Genomic DNA, 19,129 nt, shown 5'->3' on the forward strand with positions numbered 1-19,129 from the left:
CCACTCTGGGAAATAATTACTGTGCAATTTGTTCCCTCAGATGCAGCCAAGAGCACTCAGCTCAAAAATGCTCCACACTCAGAGCTACAGAGAGAGGAGCTGGCACAACAGGGCCAGGCAGCAGCCAGTCAGCCCTGCAGTTACACACTGCAGTTCTTGCATTTATTCCTTTTCTGTGTTGGCTGGCAGAGATCAGCCCTGTCTATAAACTTGCCTTTTACATCATGATGTTGGTCATACTCCTTTGAACATGAATGTAATTACAATCCTGTTTTTTTCCCATTCTTTCCATGTATTCTTCTTTTGCATTTCTGTTACCATCACTCTGTCCCTGATCTGCCTTTACCCTTGTGTCTTCTTTTATCTTATAGACTCATACAGTGAGAGAAGGATCTATCATTGGTATCACCAAGACCTCAGACTGTGTCAGGCCATAAGAATCAGCTGGTTTTTTCCCTGCTTAAATCTAGTTTGGTTATCTCCAGTACACAGTTAAGCAAATCTACAACAAGACATTATAAGCCATAAAGACATTGTTTGCTGCTTTCTTACAAAGCAGAGAAAGTTGCACTGCTGCCAGGAAGAGAGAAGAATGTGTTTGTGATGTTAGTTGTCTGCTTGCTACCAATAATTGAGCTTTTGATTTATTCTGGGTTTTTGTTGTTTTTCTTTTTAGTTTTAATTTGGCAGCTATGCTTTCCACTTTTTCAATTTTTTTTTTTTTTTTGATCACTTCATCAAGTAACACAAAGTTTATCTCTACAATTTAGAGCTTTAATTGCTCTGGAATGGATTATTCACAATAGATTGCAATATATAAATACTGAGAGCATCCAGAAATGCTGAACAGACCCAGACCTGGCTGTTCAAAAGTCTGTTCCTTAGACTGAAATTCTGCAGGGTTGCAGACCTGGCTGTTCAATACTGTGTTCCTTAGACAGAAAATCTCCAGGGCTGCAGATGCCCAACTTCAAATGCCATTAATTCAGACCTATTAGTCATCCATAAGACTTTGACCAGGCTCTACCTTGCCTCTTGTCCCAGGATTCACAAGCCAAGAGCAGTAGGGGATGCAGAGCTTCAAACCCTACAGGCATGGCTGTCTATGATCACAATCTTTGGCTACACGAGGGCATCATCACAATCCTTTGAGCTAGAATAAAACAGACATCAGGTTGTAAATAAGTTTTAATAAAAAATGTTTCAACAAGGTTTTTTACAGTAGCTGCTGGAATATCCAGCATTTAAGCAATTCATCCAGGCACAGTTACAAACCACAAAAAAGGTAACAGATTTTAGACATTGCAAGTGTTTTAGAAAGAATCAAATCTGCTCCAAAGTCACTCCTAAGATCTGCCTTCAAGGCCCCTCTAGACAGGTTCCAGGTTGTTCTGGTAAATGAAGCAGGTGTAATAGTGTGAGTTACTTCTCAGCTCAACAATAGCCAGCATGAGAAGCTGTGCACACTCACAGCCAGGACAGAGCAGACAGGATGGCAGGAACACCATGGGTTTTCTTCCAGGATTTAGGAGCTCACTGGGTGTGCTTCTATCTGCAGGAGGCCCCACAGCACAGACCCTTTCCCAAGCTGAAAGCACTGAAGGCAGCTGTTACATGCACAGACAAGTTCACCAAGGTTTGACCCTTTCCAGCACTGGAGCACAAGTCATCCTAGTGGAGAAACCAGAGTGATGGTCCTCCTGCACACCACACTGTAACCCCAGCAGTCTGCTCCACATCCAAGGGAACTTGCAGAGCTAAAACCCACTTCTACCAGAACTGAGGAGCCTGCTGCTCTCAGAGGGATCACACACTGACCAGGCACTGTGCACTGTTACAATCCCAGCAGGGTCTTTGCCTCCTCACTCTGTGCCAGCAGGGTTTCACTGGCGTACTTCTGCAGCAGCTCCATCTTCTTCCTTCGTACAAGAGCTTCCTCAATCTGCAGAGACAAAACCAGGGTGGATTCAGCTCAGCTGGGATGCTGAGACCCCAGATGCTCAGCTACACCACAACACCTCCCAGTTTATGGAATACTTAGGGAGGTTTTGGAAATTCACAGGTGAAAAGGGTTATAGCATTTGCAAGGGGATTAAACAGCTGCAGAGTCAAGTCCCAGAAATCACAAATTTAGGGCACTGTCACTGATGACCTGATGTAAAGGAAAATGTGTCTTGCAAAAGCCAGTGTGCATCTCTGCAGCTGAGTGCTGTTCTGCCTTACCTCTTGTTGAGTTGGCACTGGAACATGTGCAATAAACTTCTGTTGGCCGTCTTCACCTTCTCTCTCCTTGCCACCTTCCTCATCAGACTGAAAAGTGAAAAAAATCACATCAAGGTTATTTTCTATAGAGGTCATAAAAACCCTTTTTCATTTGCTTTGCCAGAAGGAGCAACACATGATCAACACTATAAACACAGGAATGACTGAAGAGGAGCCAGCACCAAAAGAACACAAGGATCAGATGCAGACCCTGCTCCTGGACATTTTCAGCATTACTGCTTCCATTTCTCATAAGGCCTTTGCTCTGCTGTGGCATGGCCATGAATGTAAAGCTGCATTTCCTCCCCTTCCATAACTCTGGCTGCCACAGCAAAGCTGTGAACAGAAGATGAGCCAGCTAAGCAGCAAGTGCTTTAAAAATATGGGTACCACTTCCCTGAACAGCTCTGTACTGCTCTGGTCCCTCACCTAAGAGCTGGGCTCATGAACCATGGGATCATACAAGTAAAACAGGTACTGGAGGAGCCACCAGATCCATCTGATGGATTGTCACAGACATCTTTTATGATAAATCCTTTCCTTAGGATTTTTCCTCCTGAGAAGCTGGGAGGCCTCAGGAACCTGCTGCTGTGGAATGCAACAGGTGCATCTGTGATTGGTCTCGTGGTTGTTTCTAATTAATGGCCAATCACAGTCAGCTGGCTTGGACAGAGAGTCTGACACAGAGCCTTTGTTATCATTTTTTCTTTTTCTATTCTTAGCCAGCCTTCTGATGAAATCCTTTCTTCTATTCTTTTAGTATAGTTTTAATATAATATATATCATAAAATAATAAATCAGCCTTCTGAAACATGGAGTCAGATCCTGGTCTCTTCCCTCATCCTGGCACCCCTGTGAACACCGTCACAACGGATTCCTCCTTTTTATTCTTGTGCTTAACCCACCTAGATACAGACTGAGAAATGGGACCTTGTTTCCAGTACCCTCCTCCAGATCTCACTGGGAGCAGATCTCATGTCAGAAGAAACAGCCATGTCACAGCAGTGACAGCAGCACTGGCTGCACCATCATCCAAGTGCAAACAAGGCCCTGCACCCCCTGAGTTTTCACACAGTGGCAGTGTGACATTATCCTGTCCTCAAAGCTGCTTGTGCTGTTGCTGAGGCAGGTTGTGCTCAGGAGCCAGACTGAGCAGTGTTACCAACACACCACTGACAATAACAGTGCCACTGAAATCACTGAAATCACAGCAAGGTGTTTCTCACTGCAGTGAAAGTCTGTCCTCACCTGCCAGCCCCCAGCACTCCCTAAGCCTGGGCCAAGAGCACTCCCCTGCTTCTGATTCTGAGGTGGGGAGAGGGCCAGGACAGGAGCAGACAGGTCCTTGCCAGAGTAATGCCATGTCCAGGAAGGAAGCACAGAAGACACATGGAAAGTCACATCACCTGAGCCACCCCTACCTCTTCCTCATGGACAGCATAGATGTTTTCTTCCTCCTCCTCCTCGCCTCTTGCAAGTCGTGCTTCTCTCTCCATCTTCCATTTTTCCACTGCTTCTGCTATGACTGGGGAGCAAAGGAAAATGGCAAGTGTGGCTGAGAGCCAGCCAGAGCAGCATGGTCTTATTGCCAGAGCTCTTCCAATGGACTTAAACTCCTTGCCTAAATCCTCTACATCAGAAAAAAAAGGTGCCTTGACCTCAGAGTCCATCAGCTGCCCTTGCTGGCTGCTCTGTGCAGGTTTGGAATCTCACATACCTTTCTTCTCATGCTCCTGCTCCAGGGGCTCCAGGATCCCATCATCCTCATCCCTGTAGCCATAGTACTCAGCATCAATGTCCTTCATCAGCTCAGCCCGAGTCTTCCGTGGGGGTGGCAGGGCTGCAAGGACACCACTGTCACCCACAGGTCACCTCCATCACCTGCTGAGTGTCCCCAACCCCACAGCACCACAGCTGCCTGGTGCCAGCCAACACCCAGCACGATGGAGCTGCTCCAGCACTGGTGTCACCCTGAGGCCTGCACAAACCAGTCCCAGAGCATGACCCAATGGTTCCCCCACACCCTGGAGTATTTCCCACTTTCCCAATTTGTCTCTGCCTCACTTTCAGGCCCAAGCAATTCCCACTCATTCCATGACAAAGTTTCATCCCCTTACCTCCAGTTTTTCATTATGAAAATTCAATCCTGCTTCTAAAATTATGTTCAACCCAACTTTCCCTTCTTCTAGTCCTGAACTCTGAGTACCATTTAAAACTTCTCAATGAAGTTTACTTCTTATGCTGGAAAGTTTCTATAGGCCATCAGTCCTTACCATATGGAATTCCCAGTAGGAACCAGTACTACATTTCCTTAATTGCAAACAGCCAAAGGCGCTCTAGCATTTAATTAGTTATGTGTGCTCAGTGTTTCACTAATGACCTAAGACGTTCAGAAATGCTGTCACCAGCACTCCCCACAAACTACAACAGCATTTTACTCAAGATATTATACTATACAGACCCATGTCTGGGAGGAGCTGCTCTTTACTTACGTTCCTTCTCAAAAAGTTCTCTTACTCCTGGCAGATCCTTTGCAGCCCCAAAGTATTTGTAGCCTCTGTTTCCTGGGACCTCTTTCCCTTCATGATCTAACATTTTTGGGCCAATCCTCTGGAAAATAAACAGAGTTCATAATTTAAAACTTTCTTCTAACACAGCCAAACATTTTAGGGGCTGAATAAAAATAACACTGCCAAGCCATTCACAGCTAACTAAATGTTACATATTTTTCTCAGCAGTCACTTGTAAGCAGAACCACCATTCCACACTTACAGCATAATCTGGTCCTCCCAGCTCCTTTATTCTGTATTCCCAGTGTCCCTTCTCCCTGAGGAGTTTGTTTATTTCATCATTCAGGTCCCGAATTCTGAATTCACCCAATCCAGCTGTAAGAGAGAAAAAAACCAATAAATCAGGTAGCTCAGAGAAACACCAGAGGAATTTCAGAATTTATGCAATGGAAACAGTACAGTTCCCGTGAAATGAGATTTTTACTGTAACTGCTTATGACTGTATATTCAAAAAATAAAACATAGTTAGATAAATCTTACCATTTTGGATCTGTGCCACTTTCTTGGAAATCTCCCCAATGATCTAGTCAAATAAGAACACAGAAATTAATTTCTCAATCAGTGGAGGGAACAAAGAAGACAGCAAGATTGTTTGAAAAGTGCATAGCAATAGGACAAGTAGCAATAAAACACAAGCTGAAACTGGAGAAATTCTGATTAAATTCAAGGGGAAAGAAGTCATTAGGAAGATAATCAAACACTGGAACAGCAGTCCCCAAAACCTGGAATCTAAATCCCTGGAGATGTTAAAGACTCAGCAACACATGGCCTTGCAGCAACCTGACATGGTAGGAGCTACTCTGAACACTGAGCTGTAAAATATTAGAAAATGTTCTGTGATTTAACTCTCAGGGTACTGCAAGTGTGGAAAACCCCTTGTAAGCAGGCTAAGCAGGAAGTGTAAAGTTCCACTTCCTACAGAATTAGAAAATCCCCAGGTTGGCATTACCTGTCTCCTCCATTTCTCAGCTTTGGGCAGCTCATTGCACTCTGAGGCAAGGAAAGGCCTTCGCTCCTGTAGACAGAACAGCACACACATCAAACCCAGCTGAGCACTGCATTTCACACAGGCTCTACTGCTCCATTAACGCCAAATTGTGCTGCCAAGCTCCAGGGCCTTCTGCTCCCATCGAGTTTTAGTAAGTGAAGAACAGTGATGATTTACAGCCCTGACAATTAAACTATCACAGACTACAAAAGCCTACTTAAATCCTTAAATCCACTTCATCCAAACCAAAATCTCTCACCCCATAATCCTCTCCAATACAACAAATGTTCCATTCAGGACATTTTCACCATTTTCAGCACACACCACCTTCTGAAGGTTAAGCTTTTCTCAACTGCTACTCCTAAACTACCTAATTTTTTTCCAGTTTATACAGAGCACCTTCTTCTCAAACTTCTTCACATTCCACTGGCTTGCTTACGCAAACTGATGCATCATCTTGCTTCTAGGGTTTTGTGTGCAGTTATTTTGTCCCTTTCCCCTCAGTTTTACCTTTTATTAAAGGGCTTTACCGTTTTATTAAAAGGTATTAAACCCCTTTTCACTGCATGATATGCAATACAAAACAGAAAAGTAAAAAAAGTTTGGAGAAACTCTAGTGGAGAATTTTCCTGGCTGTGTGAGTGTGAAATAGTCAGCTGAACTATTTTCCTTCTAAAGACAGGACACCTGGGCTCTGAACAAGGCCTGCCTTGAGCTACCAAACCTCCAGGGCTTTTACACCTCACCTTGACCTTTCCTTCCTCAAGCTGGGCTTGCCGAAACCTTGCCAAGGCCGTCCTGAAGAGAAGAAAGCAGATTTACTGTCACAAATCCATATTCCAGCAGGAACAAGCTTTGCTTTGGGTGGTTATTATGGACTCAATTAGTCTGTAGAAAACAAAGGCCTGAACACATTCACTGACCCCCTCCAGCTCTTCCAGCTAGCGACTTCTCAACACCCAAAATCCTCAGTGGTTCATTTCTCAAGTAAAGCAATGCTGACTGATCTGGCCTGGCATCTCTGTTCCCAAAATGGGAACTGCCTAAAGCCACAAGGGTCCTTTACAGCACATTTCAGTGTACCTATCCCCCAGCCTGCAGGAGAACAAGTACATTGCTACAGGGTCTCTCCTGCACAGACCCACCCAGCACAGCTACAGGAACTCCACAGCACCAGGTACGTGTGTGCAGGTGCCCTCAAACTCCCACTGCCTGTGGGCCAGCACACGCACAACCGAGTACCCAGAAATATCATTAAACTGTCAGTGCTTTAAAAGAGGCAGAACAGCGAGTTCTATGGGCCAGCCAGTCACAGATGTGTGTTCTACAGGCCAGCAGGTACAGGCGTGTGAGATCAGGTAGTCAGGGCCAGCAGCCACGGATGTGTGAGACCAGCTCTGAGGTGAGCCCGGGCTCGGTGGTGTCCCCGCTGCACTCACATGGCCTTCTCCGCGTTTCGAGCCTGCAAGACACAAACAGAGCGGCCTCAGGCACCCCGGGCCCTGGCCTGCTCCTCCAGCGCTCCCAGCTTCGGCCGGTCCCCTCCGAGCCCCGCAACGGGCAGTGGCACCAGGGGATAACAAAAGCTGAGTGACCCCTCAGCCCCGCACTCACCATGGCTCCCTCGTGCCCTCAGTCCCACACTCCCCACGGTCCCGCCGTGCCCTCAGCCCCTCAGCCCCACACTCACCATGGTCCCGCCCCCCGCACTCACCATGGCTCCCCCGTGCCCTCAGCCCCACACTCACCATGGTCCCGCCGTGCCCTCAGCCCCGCACTCACCATGGCTCCCCCGTGCCCTCAGTCCCGCACTCACCATGGCTCCCCCGTGCCCTCAGCCCCGCACTCACCATGGCTCCCCCGTGCCCTCAGCCCCGCACTCACCATGGCTCCCCCGTGCCCTCAGCCCCGCACTCACCATGGCTCCCCCGTGCCCTCAGTCCCGCACTCACCATGGCTCCCCCGTGCCCTCAGCCCCTCAGCCCCACACTCACCATGGTCCCGCCGTGCCCTCAGCCCCGCACTCACCATGGCTCCCCCGTGCCCTCAGTCCCACACTCACCATGGCTCCCCCGTGCCCTCAGTCCCGCACTCACCATGGCTCCCCCGTGCCCTCAGTCCCTGCCCCGCACTCACCATGGCTCCCCCGTGCCCTCAGTCCCTGCCCCGCACTCACCATGGCTCCCCCGTGCCCTCAGTCCCTGCCCCGCACTCACCATGGCTCCCCCGTGCCCTCAGTCCCTGCCCCGCACTCACCATGGCTCCCCCGTGCCCTCAGTCCCTGCCCCGCACTCACCATGGCTCCCCCGTGCCCTCAGTCCCTGCCCCGCACTCACCATGGCTCCCCCGTGCCCTCAGTCCCTGCCCCGCACTCACCATGGCTCCCCCGTGCCCTCAGTCCCTGCCCCGCACTCACCATGGTTCCTCCGTGCCCTCAGTCCCGGTCCCGCCGAACGCTCCGCGCACGCAGCAGCTCCAAGCCCCGGAACTGAACGCGGCCCCGCTCCCCACTGCGCCTGCGCACCCCGCTCGCGCAGGATTGGATGACCCCGCTTGGTGCATGCGCGCTGCTGGGATTGGGGGGCCGGGATGAGCAGGGAGGGCCCGGTGCGGGGGGACCTTGGGGACGCGGCAGTGACACCGCCGGCACGGCACCGACACCGACCACTGCTGCCCCGGGCTGCTCCCAGCCCCGCCCGGCCTGGCCTCAGACACTGCCGGGGGGGACACTGGGGACACCGCAGTGCCACCCCTGCCACGGCACCGACACCTCCCAGTGCCCCGGGCTGCTCCCAGCCCCGCCCGGCCTGCCCTGGGGCACTGCCAGGGATCCTGGCGCAGCCACAGCTGCTCTGGGCACTTGTGCCAGGGCCTGCCCACCCTCACATGCAAAGAAGCTCCTTCCAATACCTGATGTGAATTTCCCCTTTCCCTTTGTACCCACTGTCCCTTGTCTGGTCACTCAATTCCCGACGAACAGTCCTTCTCTGTAACCACTTCATGAGTTTGCCATAAGGAATGAGGAGAGGCCTCAGCATTAGTGAAAAAGATGAACATGAAACATAGGAAGAATTGATTTTTCCCATGTCCCACAATGTATGAAATCACCCCTTGCTTTCCAGCTCCTGTGTTCTCTTGGGAAAATTGACTATGAACAGCAGCAACAACGTTCTCACAGAAAGATGATCAAGGAAGAGACATCTTTTGAAGTAATTTTCTCCTTCTGGAACTTACAGCCCAGTTTGTGTTCCTCAGCTTTTAAATCTTGTTCTGATTGTATAAAAGTATAGATTTTTTTAGAGGAAAACACCACTTTGTAGCTGTCATTGAAGTCCCAAAGACTTCCATGTCTTTGTAATCAGCTAAGTCCAAGCTTTACTGCTGTTTAACAAAGATAATTGAGTGCAAAGACAATTGTGTGCAAAGACTGAATTTGTCCCAACCTAGCAGGCTGAACCACCATGTGCTATCTGCACTACCCCAGGAGAACGCAGACATTTCACTGCTGCTTCCAAAATCACCAGGAATGCTCGCCTGACAGTAACTAATGACACCAGAGGGACAAGTGGCAGTGCCAATTCAGCTGTCTCCAGCACAGCTGCAGATGCCAGTCTGGCACTTGTCCTGCAGGACAGACAGCACAGCCCCCACAGCCCTTGGGACTGGAAAGGAAAACCTTTAGAGTGACAATTTGAGCATGAGTCCAGCACACTGCAGATTCCAGGGCAGCTGCCAGAGCTGAGCACAGGCAGCAGCTCAGACACTCCAGGCACAGCCCAGTCCTCACCCCAGGTGTGAGCAGCCCCTTCTGCAGCAGCCTCAGGGTGAAGCCCTGCCCAGCCCAGAGCCCTGCACGCTGACTTTACTGAGGGCATGTGAAGAGCCTCTTTATCAGCTCCTTTCTGGTCACTGACCCCTGTGAACCAGCACAGGGCCAGGCCAAGTGCAGAGGCCTTAGGTTCTCAGTGCCACTATGGCAGCTCAAACACCACTCTGACCTACTCAGAGTTTGGAACTGCACCTCCAGCAACCTCTCCTTCAGTGGTTTTTCCATTAAATGCTTGAAGTGCCTTAGCACTGCTGTATTCAGCCCCCATCCAGCCCCACTCCCATGAACATGTGCAGACAGGACCTCAACATGAGACAGCAGAAAAGAAAAGGCCAAGCTGAACCTCCACATACCCCTTTTAATATGTTGTTTTGCACTGTGTACAGGAAAACCAAAAATAAACAAAAGGAACTTTAGCCAAACTCCCCTTCCTCCTCCAGCTTTATTGATAGTTAAAATTACATTTTCTATGTTCTAGGACTTCAATTGCTCTTACCATCTTACTTTAAAAACCGATTACAAGCAAATGAAACTCAGTTGTCTAAGTGATATAGTATACAAAAATAACATCTTGATTTCTGTGAAAATGCATTTATTTGCAACTCCTGAATAGCTCCAAATTGTTTATGCTATGAGCACTGATGTCTGGGTTTCAGATTGACTTTGAGATATTTATTCAAAAGCTTCCCATTGCGTTCTGTATCTCCAACATTAACATTCACTGACTGAATTACAGTTACTTTTAGATTTATTTCAGATTTCTCTCTCTCTCTCATGGCCATCAACAGGCATGTGCATCTTGTTTGTTTACTCCCACTCAGCTATATGCTCTAGGTAGGGCCTGATGCAGATATCACTTGGTGTTAACAGCTACTGAGGTCAGACAATCCAAGGCCATTTTAATAAAATAAAAGTTATGAGGAAGTTTAGACACTTCCAGAATTTCATTCCTCCTGCATAGGATCACTTCCCTGTAACCCAGAGAGGGTTTTTGCTGGTCTGACTCAACTCTTCCCACTCATCAATCCCTATTCACCAGTGGCACGGAAAGGGGGTTCTTTAACAAAGCATTATACATAACACCTCTACCAAACTAAACATAAACATTTTTGTAGTTAAATGCAGAAAGTTGATTTTTCCACCCCTTTCCTCCTTTTACACGGCAAGTAAAGCTCACTGGCCTGGGAGTAGCCTCTATCTGCCAACCTTTGGCCAGTGAAGAGGATTCAGAGAAAAATAATACAACCATCAATCAGAAAAAGGAGGGGCGACAAAGGAAAATAATTAGGCTGTAGCTTCAATTGTGCATTCCCGTGCAAGGTGCCCTGACTCGCCGCAGCGGTAGCAGTTGACTTCGCTGGTCTTGCTGCAGTTGATGGCTACATGGCCAGTTTCACCACACCTGCAAAAGCAAAGGTTCTGTCAGAGCAGCCACGACACCCACAGGAGCAATCCTGCTCTGCCCAGGACATTGTCTACTTCAGCTTCATGCAAGCCTAGTCCTGCATTCAGGGCTTCTGTTCTACAATTCTCTGACATGAAGCAAGTTTGTCCTCAGCAGAGCCATCAACTGCTCCCAAATGATCAACTCCCATTAATCAATTACTGAATGTGCCACAATCACTGCACATCAGCTTGCTGTGTTGGCAGGGTTTTTCCCAATTGTGTCCTGGGCTTTGCCTGTTCCCAATGCTTATGCCTGCAGTTTAGCCTTGCTTTGAGAATAATTAGTTTTAACTCAAATACACCATGTTCTCTCTCCTTCCTCCACAGAAGGGAATGTTGGTGGGGGTGAAGAATACTGCTCTCAGGAACTTGCTGTTTCTGGTATATGCTGCATTCAAAAACCAGACAACACTCTGAAGAAGATGGCATTTCAAACCAATTTAACACCCACTTCTATTCACTGTTCCCATAAGCAAAGCATCCTCAGTGTGCTCCTGCAGGGGCTGGCTGTGCCAGTCAGCTGGGCAGTACAGCTGGGGTTTGTTAGCTCTGGCAGAAGACACAGGGTGCCTACCTCTGCTACAGCCAAGTGCCTCCTGCCACCTTCTGCAACAGGACTCAACCCTTTCTGCACAGCTCCAGTGACTGAGCACCTGCACTGGGTGGTCATCTAGAGATACAGCATGGAATCTGTACCCCACCTTGCTAACAGGTATTTAAGTCTTAGCTCTGAACAACAGTGGGACACAGAACACATCCAGCCCAAGAGGTGCATCCCACAGCTGCCTCCTGTCAGTCCTTACCTATAGCATTTCACTTTGGTGCAGTCTTTTTGAATGTGCCCAAACTCTCCACAAGAATAGCACTTCTGCTCGTCTGCGTGGTCGCAGTCGCGGGCCAGGTGGCCGGGCTTGCCACAGTTGTAGCAGCACTGCTCCCTCTCCCTCTTGGGCTCCTTGCAGTCCTTCGCAATGTGGCCACCTCTACCGCAGTTATAGCAGGCTTCCACAATAAGAAAAACATACCAAACAAGACTATAAAACCTTGGTAGCATGAGGGGCAGCGTGCTGTGAACGGGGCACGTGCACTGCTTGCTCCCAGGGAAGCCCAGCACCCTTCTCCTCAGCCCCAGAGCCCTGCCTGTGGCACTGAAGAGGAGGAATATTTAGTGATACTTACCATCCTCCTGAAGGTCACAGTCCTTGGCAAGATGGCCAGACTCACCACAGCGGTAACAGATATCCGGCAGAGACGAGGACATGAACTGGAAGCCTGCTTGAAAAGGGTAAAAGAAAATGAATAGAAGTAAGTATTACATTTAGAATGCTTTTAAGAATCAATCACAAACTGAATTGACAAGTTTGCTTCCCTCTCAGAGCCCCTAGCCAAACTTAGGTACAGGCAAGTTTCCCTGGTTCTTATTACCAATGAGATTCTGAGCTTCTTCACTGGGGTCTGGCAGAGGCTGGCACTGCACAGAGCAGCAGCTGGAGCTCTGCTGTGCACAGAAACACAGAGCCCAGCCCCTGCACTCACCTCTGCCACGGCTCCTCATGCCACGGCCACGGCCCATCCCAGTGGGGCACTCCCGGGCCCAGTGCCCAGTACGGCCACACTTGAAGCACTCGTTGCTGCTCATGGCTGCAGATCACCTGTCTGAACGAGAAGGACATTTCTGAGCACCTCCTGCTCCCCCAGCCCAAGGCTACGTTAAAATGAGACATTCAGAGGCTTCCCAGCCCCTCAGCAAAGGCACTGCAAACCATACAGGACTCCCAGCTAAGTCAGTACTTTCCTGTACAGTATCTGATCATGATCACTGAAACCACTGCAGAGGATACAAGTTTGCCTCCACTTTGTTTTGAGTAAGACAGCTTTGAACAAACAATTTGCTAGGTAACTTTTCCTCTAAGTATTTTGTAGCCACCCTTTACTGCAAGAAATTCCAAAATATTCAGGGAGAGGGAAAAAGAGAAGGAAATCCCTTTAACTATTGTGTAGCAGCCTTAATATCATAATCCCTTTCAGTAAAGCACCTTCTTACTTGTTGCTCAGAGTTAAAACTCAAAAGCCAGAAACTTAATCTCTACAAGTTATTTCCTCTTGGTAGTTGTTACATTTTCTCTCGAAGGATCTGCCTGGCAGCTACTGCCTTTACTACTGACTGGAAGCCAAGAATGGGCAGGATTAAACCTAAAGCATTCAAAAGCCCTTTAGCTTCACATTTGAAGACTTTAGGTCTTTTCTGACCTAAACAGCAGTTTAACTCTGAAAAGCAAAACTACAACTTGTAATCAACCTTTAGCTCAGGATGCATATTCCACTCCAGGTATACACAAAAGAAAATGTTTTAAGATGTTAAGACAACAGATAGTTGCTAACTATGGAGAAGGCTAACTGGGCAAAACATCCCTAGAATGCTCTGGAAGCATCAGACAGGCAGTTCTGAGAGCCCAGACTGGGAATGGAGCATGAGCAGAGTCAGCCTGCACAGCCCCCAATGGACAGGGCAGGTCCCAGACTGTGCTCACACTGCCTCACCTCCCCTGAGCTGCAGGACACTCACACAACACCTCCAGAGCCAGAAAAGAACAAGGAAGTTACACATTTAAACTCTTTTTTAAAACGTGCTTGAAGACAAGTTTAAAGTACACTGGTTTAAAAATATGCATGTCAAGCTTAGTTTTGATGAAGTCTCCTGAAGTTTTAATACCTCACATACCCTCTCCCTACTCTTTATTCTTTACCCAACAGAAGCAGAATCATTGTCTGGCATCTTTCACGGTTTACCTGTTTCCCCTTCAAGGTAATCCCCCTGTAACCCTGCAGTTTATTCATGGTACAGAATGATTCCCCTCCTCCCAGACCTCCAGCATCCCAGATTACAGGAACTCCCACAAGCTGAGTCTTGAAGAAAGCCACTACAGGAGCTTTCTTCACTCCAGCAGGAACCAGAATTAGCTCTTAAATATAGAGTGTGCATCTAAACACAAACTGCCATTTAGCTATTTCTGAAGTATTTAGTGTGGCTTTTTATCCACTCCTCCCTCAAAACTGTTCCTCTCTCTGATGGTCTTCTGCACAGGAATGGTTATTCCAACCACAGTAAATGGTGAGAATTAAAAATACAAGTGGTCCATACTCTAGCATGTCATCTCTGTAACCCCACATCTAACTGCCAGCTGGACCAGAGGATGGATTTTGCCTTCAAAATGAAAGATGTCCTGGTTAGGGTTAGGAGTGAAAAGCTGCAAGAAGACCATAGACACAACTAAACAAAGTTAAAACTGGCTGTTGGAGCACTTAGAGAGATTCACTCGATTTCACACACAACTCAGCGTTGAGGATTTGCAGCGCCCCCTGAGGGCAGCCCGGCTGAGCCCTGCCCGCTGTGGCACTCCCGGCCTTTGTTTATCCCTGCCTGCATAGCAACCGTGTTGACACTGCAGAACAGGAAAACACAGCACGGCACCTGCAGCAGCGGGGCTCAGGCACACAGTGATGCTGCTGCTCATCTGCAACAGGGCCAAGATGGGGTCTCTGAATTTTAAATATATATATCCTTCATTACAACAGTCCTCACATTAAAGCATTATCAAATTGCAACACAAAATCTATTAAAAAGAGCAAAACAGTAGGCACCAGCTGTAAGAGACCTGCAGCACAAGTAAGAGGCTTCACTGCCAAGCGTGAATCCAAGACTCCAGCAGGAGCTGACAGGACTGGGAGCTGCTGGCAGTGCCCCACAGGAAGCACTGACAGACCCAGCCAGGTTAACACAGGGCAAAAGATAAATGTGTGACAGGTGAGCCAGAGTGCTCCAGATACACACTGGGGCTTTCACACCGAGATTAATGGCAGCCTACAGCCAGTCTGTCCCTCTGCCAGTGCCGGTCAGCAGTGCAGGAGGGACAAGAGCTCACTCCTCACTGCCCCAAAGTTCTACATCTGATTCTGAGGTTTTTCCTTTTTAACTGCCCCTTCAAAGGGAAAACCTCAAGTTTCTCTGTCTCTGCTATACAGCAAACTGGTAAAGATTACACAAACTGAAGCAGAAATCCAAAGTCAAACACCACTCTCTGTGCAAGGATCCTTCCAGACTGAGATTCATTCAAACACCTCTATCTTCAGAGCTCCTGTGCCCACCCTGAGCTCACAGCAGTGCAAGGTTACAGCTGATTACAGACATGCTGCCTCATCCTCAGAGCCCTTAAACACATCCAAAGGGTTTGCCTGCAGTTTCTCTCCACTGTATTTCCATGTTAAACTTCTGCATCCTCCTGTAAAGGATCTGGAACTGCAAATGGATTTACCAGTGAGAGGTGGCTGCAGCTGACACTGCTTTTATCTGCCTGCATCCAACCAAGCCTCACAGGACAGAACTGCCCAGCAGTGTGAACTGCAGTAATTCAGTTTTCAGAGAAAGCCAAGAGCCACCTTCAAGGAGCAGCATCCAGAAAAGGCTGGTTCAGAAGACAAGCCCTTAAATGGAGAGCCTCCAAGCACTCTGGACACCATTACAGTTTTCAGTTACTTCCAAGAGAAAAAAATGAGCACAGTAAAACCACCCAAGTTTAAACACTTCTCTGTTAGTCAATACCCCTCCATTCTGTCATGACAGGCAAGTTTCCAGCAGTTCCTTTATCTATCAAGGCCACCTTAAGTAAGCCTGCTGTAAGAGAGCTACCTAAGTCTTCTTGGAAAGTTTTCAGTCCCAGCTCTCACTGTTTTGCAGAGCTCAGATGTGTTACACAAAGCAGCCTGTCCTGTCTGTCCATGTGTCATCGTCCCCTCCCTTCTTACATAGCAGAACCAGATTTTTACCTCACCAGGGCAGGAAAAGTGGTAATGGAAAAGAAATTACAACTTCAGCCTCATCTGGCATTTCTGAGACAGGTCAAATTCTGCAACATACAGCAAGGCACTGCCTCCTGGATTAGCTCCCAAAACTCCCCCAGAAACTCAGGTCTAGTTGTGCTTTCTCACCTCAAACCTTGCCTTTCTAGAGAAGGCAGAAAGCAGTTATTTAACTCCTCCTAAAGACCTCTGAAACTGCAGCTGGAAGCTGAAACATTATTAACAGTGAATTTTATACCTTGTTCTGTGTGGTGGCCATACAGGGACTGATGACAGAGATCCCTGTGGCACCACAGCACTTTCGTAGGACACAGCTTAAGTTTTTCAGTGCAACTTGAGCACCAAACTTTAAGTGGGAGTTTCTTGATAATTCTCCTAGTTGTAGGAGACACCTCAGACACAAGAAGTTTCCTGTCTCATAATCTGTTTTTCTGTGGCTTTGCAGTTAATACATATTCAAGACTCTCAGAACAGGAGAGGTGCTATTAATCTCCAGCCTTCAAGCATGAGATTCAGCAATACTCAGCTCTGTTTTAGCAGCCCCTTCAGACCTGATGATGTAAAACACTGCCACAAAGCTCCACTGTAACACTCCTCATTTTATATGGCTTTTAACCTAGATGCCCTCCAAATTGTTTTAACAAACTAAAATACAACTAACTTGGGCTCTTCATAGTGAAAAGGAAGCTGAGCTGCACCTCTGGGATTACTCAGGATCCAACAGAACAGGGCAATTCTCTTCACTCCACTTCAGTGCCTCGTGTGCCCTACAAACAGCACCTGCAATCAGCAGGACTTCACTCCTTCAGTCACAGAGCAGAGACAGCCCCTGCTCCAGCACAGGCACCCTTGGGAAATCAGCAGGGCCCTCCCAGGCTGCTGTGAGCAACCCACAGCACCACACCTGAGCTGGACAAGGCAGAGCCAGGTGATGAAACCCCAAGGTGACAGGAATCACAGCCCTGCTGTCCTCCTCTGGAGCACTGAATAGGCAGAAAGGCCTGCTAATCACAAGCTAGCATTCCGTTTCAAAAGAGAAGTCAAGGCATGACTCATTTTACAAGAAATACCACCTGGAGTTTTTATTTCCTATGCAACGCGTTGTAAGAATTCCTGGACACATCACTGTGACCAAAGCCATCGTAGTTAGCAGTTTATTTCCACACTGTAACCTGAAAAGCTGCTACAGCAAAGGGATGCTCCTGTCTCCCTCTTCTGCTCTCACTAAAACAAGATACAAAATTAAGTATTCTGATCAGTAGGTAGTAACACCCCAATTCTGGAATAAACTAGTCTGAAAGCTCAAGGAAACCTGCCGATGTGAAAAGCTAATCCCTCTGCTCCATTCAGGACCCCTCAGTTCATGTCACAGCCAGGCTGAGCCAGGACTGCTGAACATTAACTGAGACTCAAGAGGGGACAGAAACCAGGCCAAAAGGACATCATGACTCCACTTAGACAAGTAATTCTGAGATATCTCTGTTGACACAAACAAGAAAGAGAACAAAAGTTCATCAAGGAGTGACTCACTAGCACTTTCTGCCTATCCATACTAGTTAATATGGAAAGGGCTAGACCCTATTGAACAAATATGCACATTTTACCATCTTCCGCTTTAATTTTTATGTCTATCTGTATGAAATTCTAAATTTAAACACCACGAGCAACATGTGAGACTTTAAACATAACATCCAGCCCAGACATTAACAAAGTTAGTTGAAATGGCAGGTTAAACCTGTAACTCTCAGGACTGTTGCACAGCTCTAGTGAACCTATTCAACCTTTTCCCTTTGAGGACGGATGCAGGATTGCTACTCCAGGCAAGTGTGCACTGAAGAAGGAAACGCGGGCTGGGCAACCCCAAAGCTGCGTGGCGATGGGATCACGTTGAGCGCGCACAGGAAACCAGAACTCACTATTAAATTTAATAAACGCTGTGACAATGCCGGCTCCTCAATGACTAACAGCGGTTACTTGAGAACCACGCCAGACAGGAACTCGAATAAAAGGCCGCCCCGCAGCCCGCGATCTGCAGATGGCACGGACTATTTTCCTATCCATTTATAGGTCACATTTGGATTTAGAGCAGGCCACCATCCGTGCCTGTGGCAGGAGCGAACAGTTGCGACACCTCGACCCTCCGCTCTCCGGCAGCGCCCCACACGTGGGCAACCACGTGGTGCGCGGGCCGCGGCCCCGCCGACGGGACTTCAGCGGGGATTCAAAATTGTATTTAAAAAAAAAAAAAAAAAAAACAAGAAAAATAATTTAGTGAAGAAAATATTTCATTCCAGCCCGTTCTCCGCAGCCCCCAAACTCATAGGACGATCTTTCCCCAAACTCGCTGGCTCACGGGCGGCCCGGCCGGGCCCCTCTCCCCACGGCCAGGCGGCCACGTGCAGCGCTGCCCCGGCCCCGCCGCCCGCCACCCCCGGCTCCCAGACCGAGCGTGAGGCGCCTGCGGGCCGCGCCCGGGCCGAGCGGAGCGGCTCCCCCCGCGCCCAGCGCCCCGGCCTCCCTCCCCCGAGCGGCGCAGGCTCCCTGGGCGCTCCCGGAACCCAGACCTGACTCACCCGCCGCCGCCCGCCGCCCTCTCCCGGCCCGCGGCCCTCACGGCTCTAGCGGCCCTCACGGCCTGCCCAGTGCGCCGCAGGGCCGGGAATGGCGCCGGCGCCCGCCCGGCCGGACTTTCCCGCGCGCTAGGCCGGAGTGCGCCAGCGCCATCGCCGTCCCGCGCGGTGCTCTCGCTGCCGCCTCGGGGCGCCGCGGGACCCCCGGGCGCTCCCCTGCGGTTCCCTCGCGACCCCCGGCGGTACCTGCGGTCCGGTTCCCCGCGGCCGCGGCCCCCGCACGACTCAGCTCCGCTCGCCCGCTCGGCCCCACCGGTCCCGCTGCCTGCGCCACACGCGGTGTGCACACGGCCCGTCGGCTCACCCCGCCCCGCCGCTGTGCGCACGGCTCGCCGGAGCCCGCTCGGCCAATGGGAGCGGAGCGGCGCTGCGGAGCGGCCAATGGGAGCGGCGGACGGGGACACCCAACCGTGGCGGCCGGAGGGTGGGCGGGGCGCGCGTCCCGCGCGCTGGCCGGGGGCGGGCGGGGAGGTCATGGCGGCGCTCGGTGCGCGCTGTGTCCCCGTGACTCACCGCCCGCTTCTCCCCGCGCCGCGCACAGCGCAGC

The 19,129-nt window shown here is 49.5% G+C and overlaps 2 protein-coding genes across 9 annotated transcripts; both read right to left on the reverse strand.

The window, feature by feature from the left end:
- Window positions 1-1,182: 1,182 nt before the first annotated feature.
- ISY1 (ISY1 splicing factor homolog) lies at window positions 1,183-8,314 on the reverse strand. Its single transcript, XM_058812951.1, has 11 exons — window positions 8,237-8,314; window positions 7,260-7,282; window positions 6,567-6,618; window positions 5,782-5,847; window positions 5,313-5,355; window positions 5,035-5,147; window positions 4,755-4,872; window positions 3,980-4,102; window positions 3,684-3,787; window positions 2,224-2,310; window positions 1,183-1,942 (listed from the first exon to the last, which is right to left on the reverse strand). Exons 1-11 carry the CDS (start codon window positions 8,237-8,239, stop codon window positions 1,835-1,837), a joined length of 840 nt encoding a protein of 279 aa, XP_058668934.1. The 5' UTR covers window positions 8,240-8,314; the 3' UTR covers window positions 1,183-1,834.
- Window positions 8,315-9,987: 1,673 nt separating this feature from the next.
- On the reverse strand, window positions 9,988-18,882 carry CNBP (CCHC-type zinc finger nucleic acid binding protein). Of its 8 annotated transcripts, none has more exons than XM_058812832.1 (5): window positions 18,769-18,882; window positions 12,632-12,751; window positions 12,275-12,367; window positions 11,899-12,097; window positions 9,988-11,051 (listed from the first exon to the last, which is right to left on the reverse strand). In XM_058812832.1, the coding sequence occupies exons 2-5, from the start codon at window positions 12,732-12,734 to the stop codon at window positions 10,934-10,936; spliced, it is 513 nt and encodes a 170-aa protein (XP_058668815.1). In that variant the 5' UTR covers window positions 12,735-12,751; window positions 18,769-18,882; the 3' UTR covers window positions 9,988-10,933. The 8 variants fall into 8 exon arrangements, with proteins under 8 accessions (XP_058668815.1, XP_058668812.1, XP_058668809.1 ...); XM_058812829.1 differs by having other exon boundaries at window positions 11,899-12,100; XM_058812826.1 differs by having other exon boundaries at window positions 11,899-12,100; window positions 12,275-12,370; window positions 18,769-18,863.
- Between the last annotated feature and the right edge of the window lie 247 nt (window positions 18,883-19,129).

Source organism: Ammospiza caudacuta, chromosome 12 (genome assembly GCF_027887145.1).
Source record: "Ammospiza caudacuta isolate bAmmCau1 chromosome 12, bAmmCau1.pri, whole genome shotgun sequence".
NCBI lineage: Eukaryota > Metazoa > Chordata > Aves > Passeriformes > Passerellidae > Ammospiza > Ammospiza caudacuta.

Bases quoted from the DNA above. Each gene is read 5' to 3' on its own strand.
- ISY1 (XM_058812951.1), bottom strand. The intron at 6,619-7,259 runs GTGAGTGCAGCG...TCTTCTCTTCAG, and splicing joins CGAAACGCGGAGAAGGCCAT to GACGGCCTTGGCAAGGTTTC. The intron at 5,148-5,312 runs GTAAGATTTATC...TCTCTCTTACAG, and splicing joins AGTGGCACAGATCCAAAATG to CTGGATTGGGTGAATTCAGA.
- CNBP (XM_058812826.1), bottom strand. From the start codon at position 12,734: ATGAGCAGCAACGAGTGCTTCAAGTGTGGCCGTACTGGGCACTGGGCC. The intron at 12,371-12,631 runs GTGAGTGCAGGG...ACCCTTTTCAAG, and splicing joins CATGAGGAGCCGTGGCAGAG to CAGGCTTCCAGTTCATGTCC. The intron at 12,101-12,274 runs GTAAGTATCACT...TTCTTATTGTGG, and splicing joins CTGTGACCTTCAGGAGGATG to AAGCCTGCTATAACTGCGGT.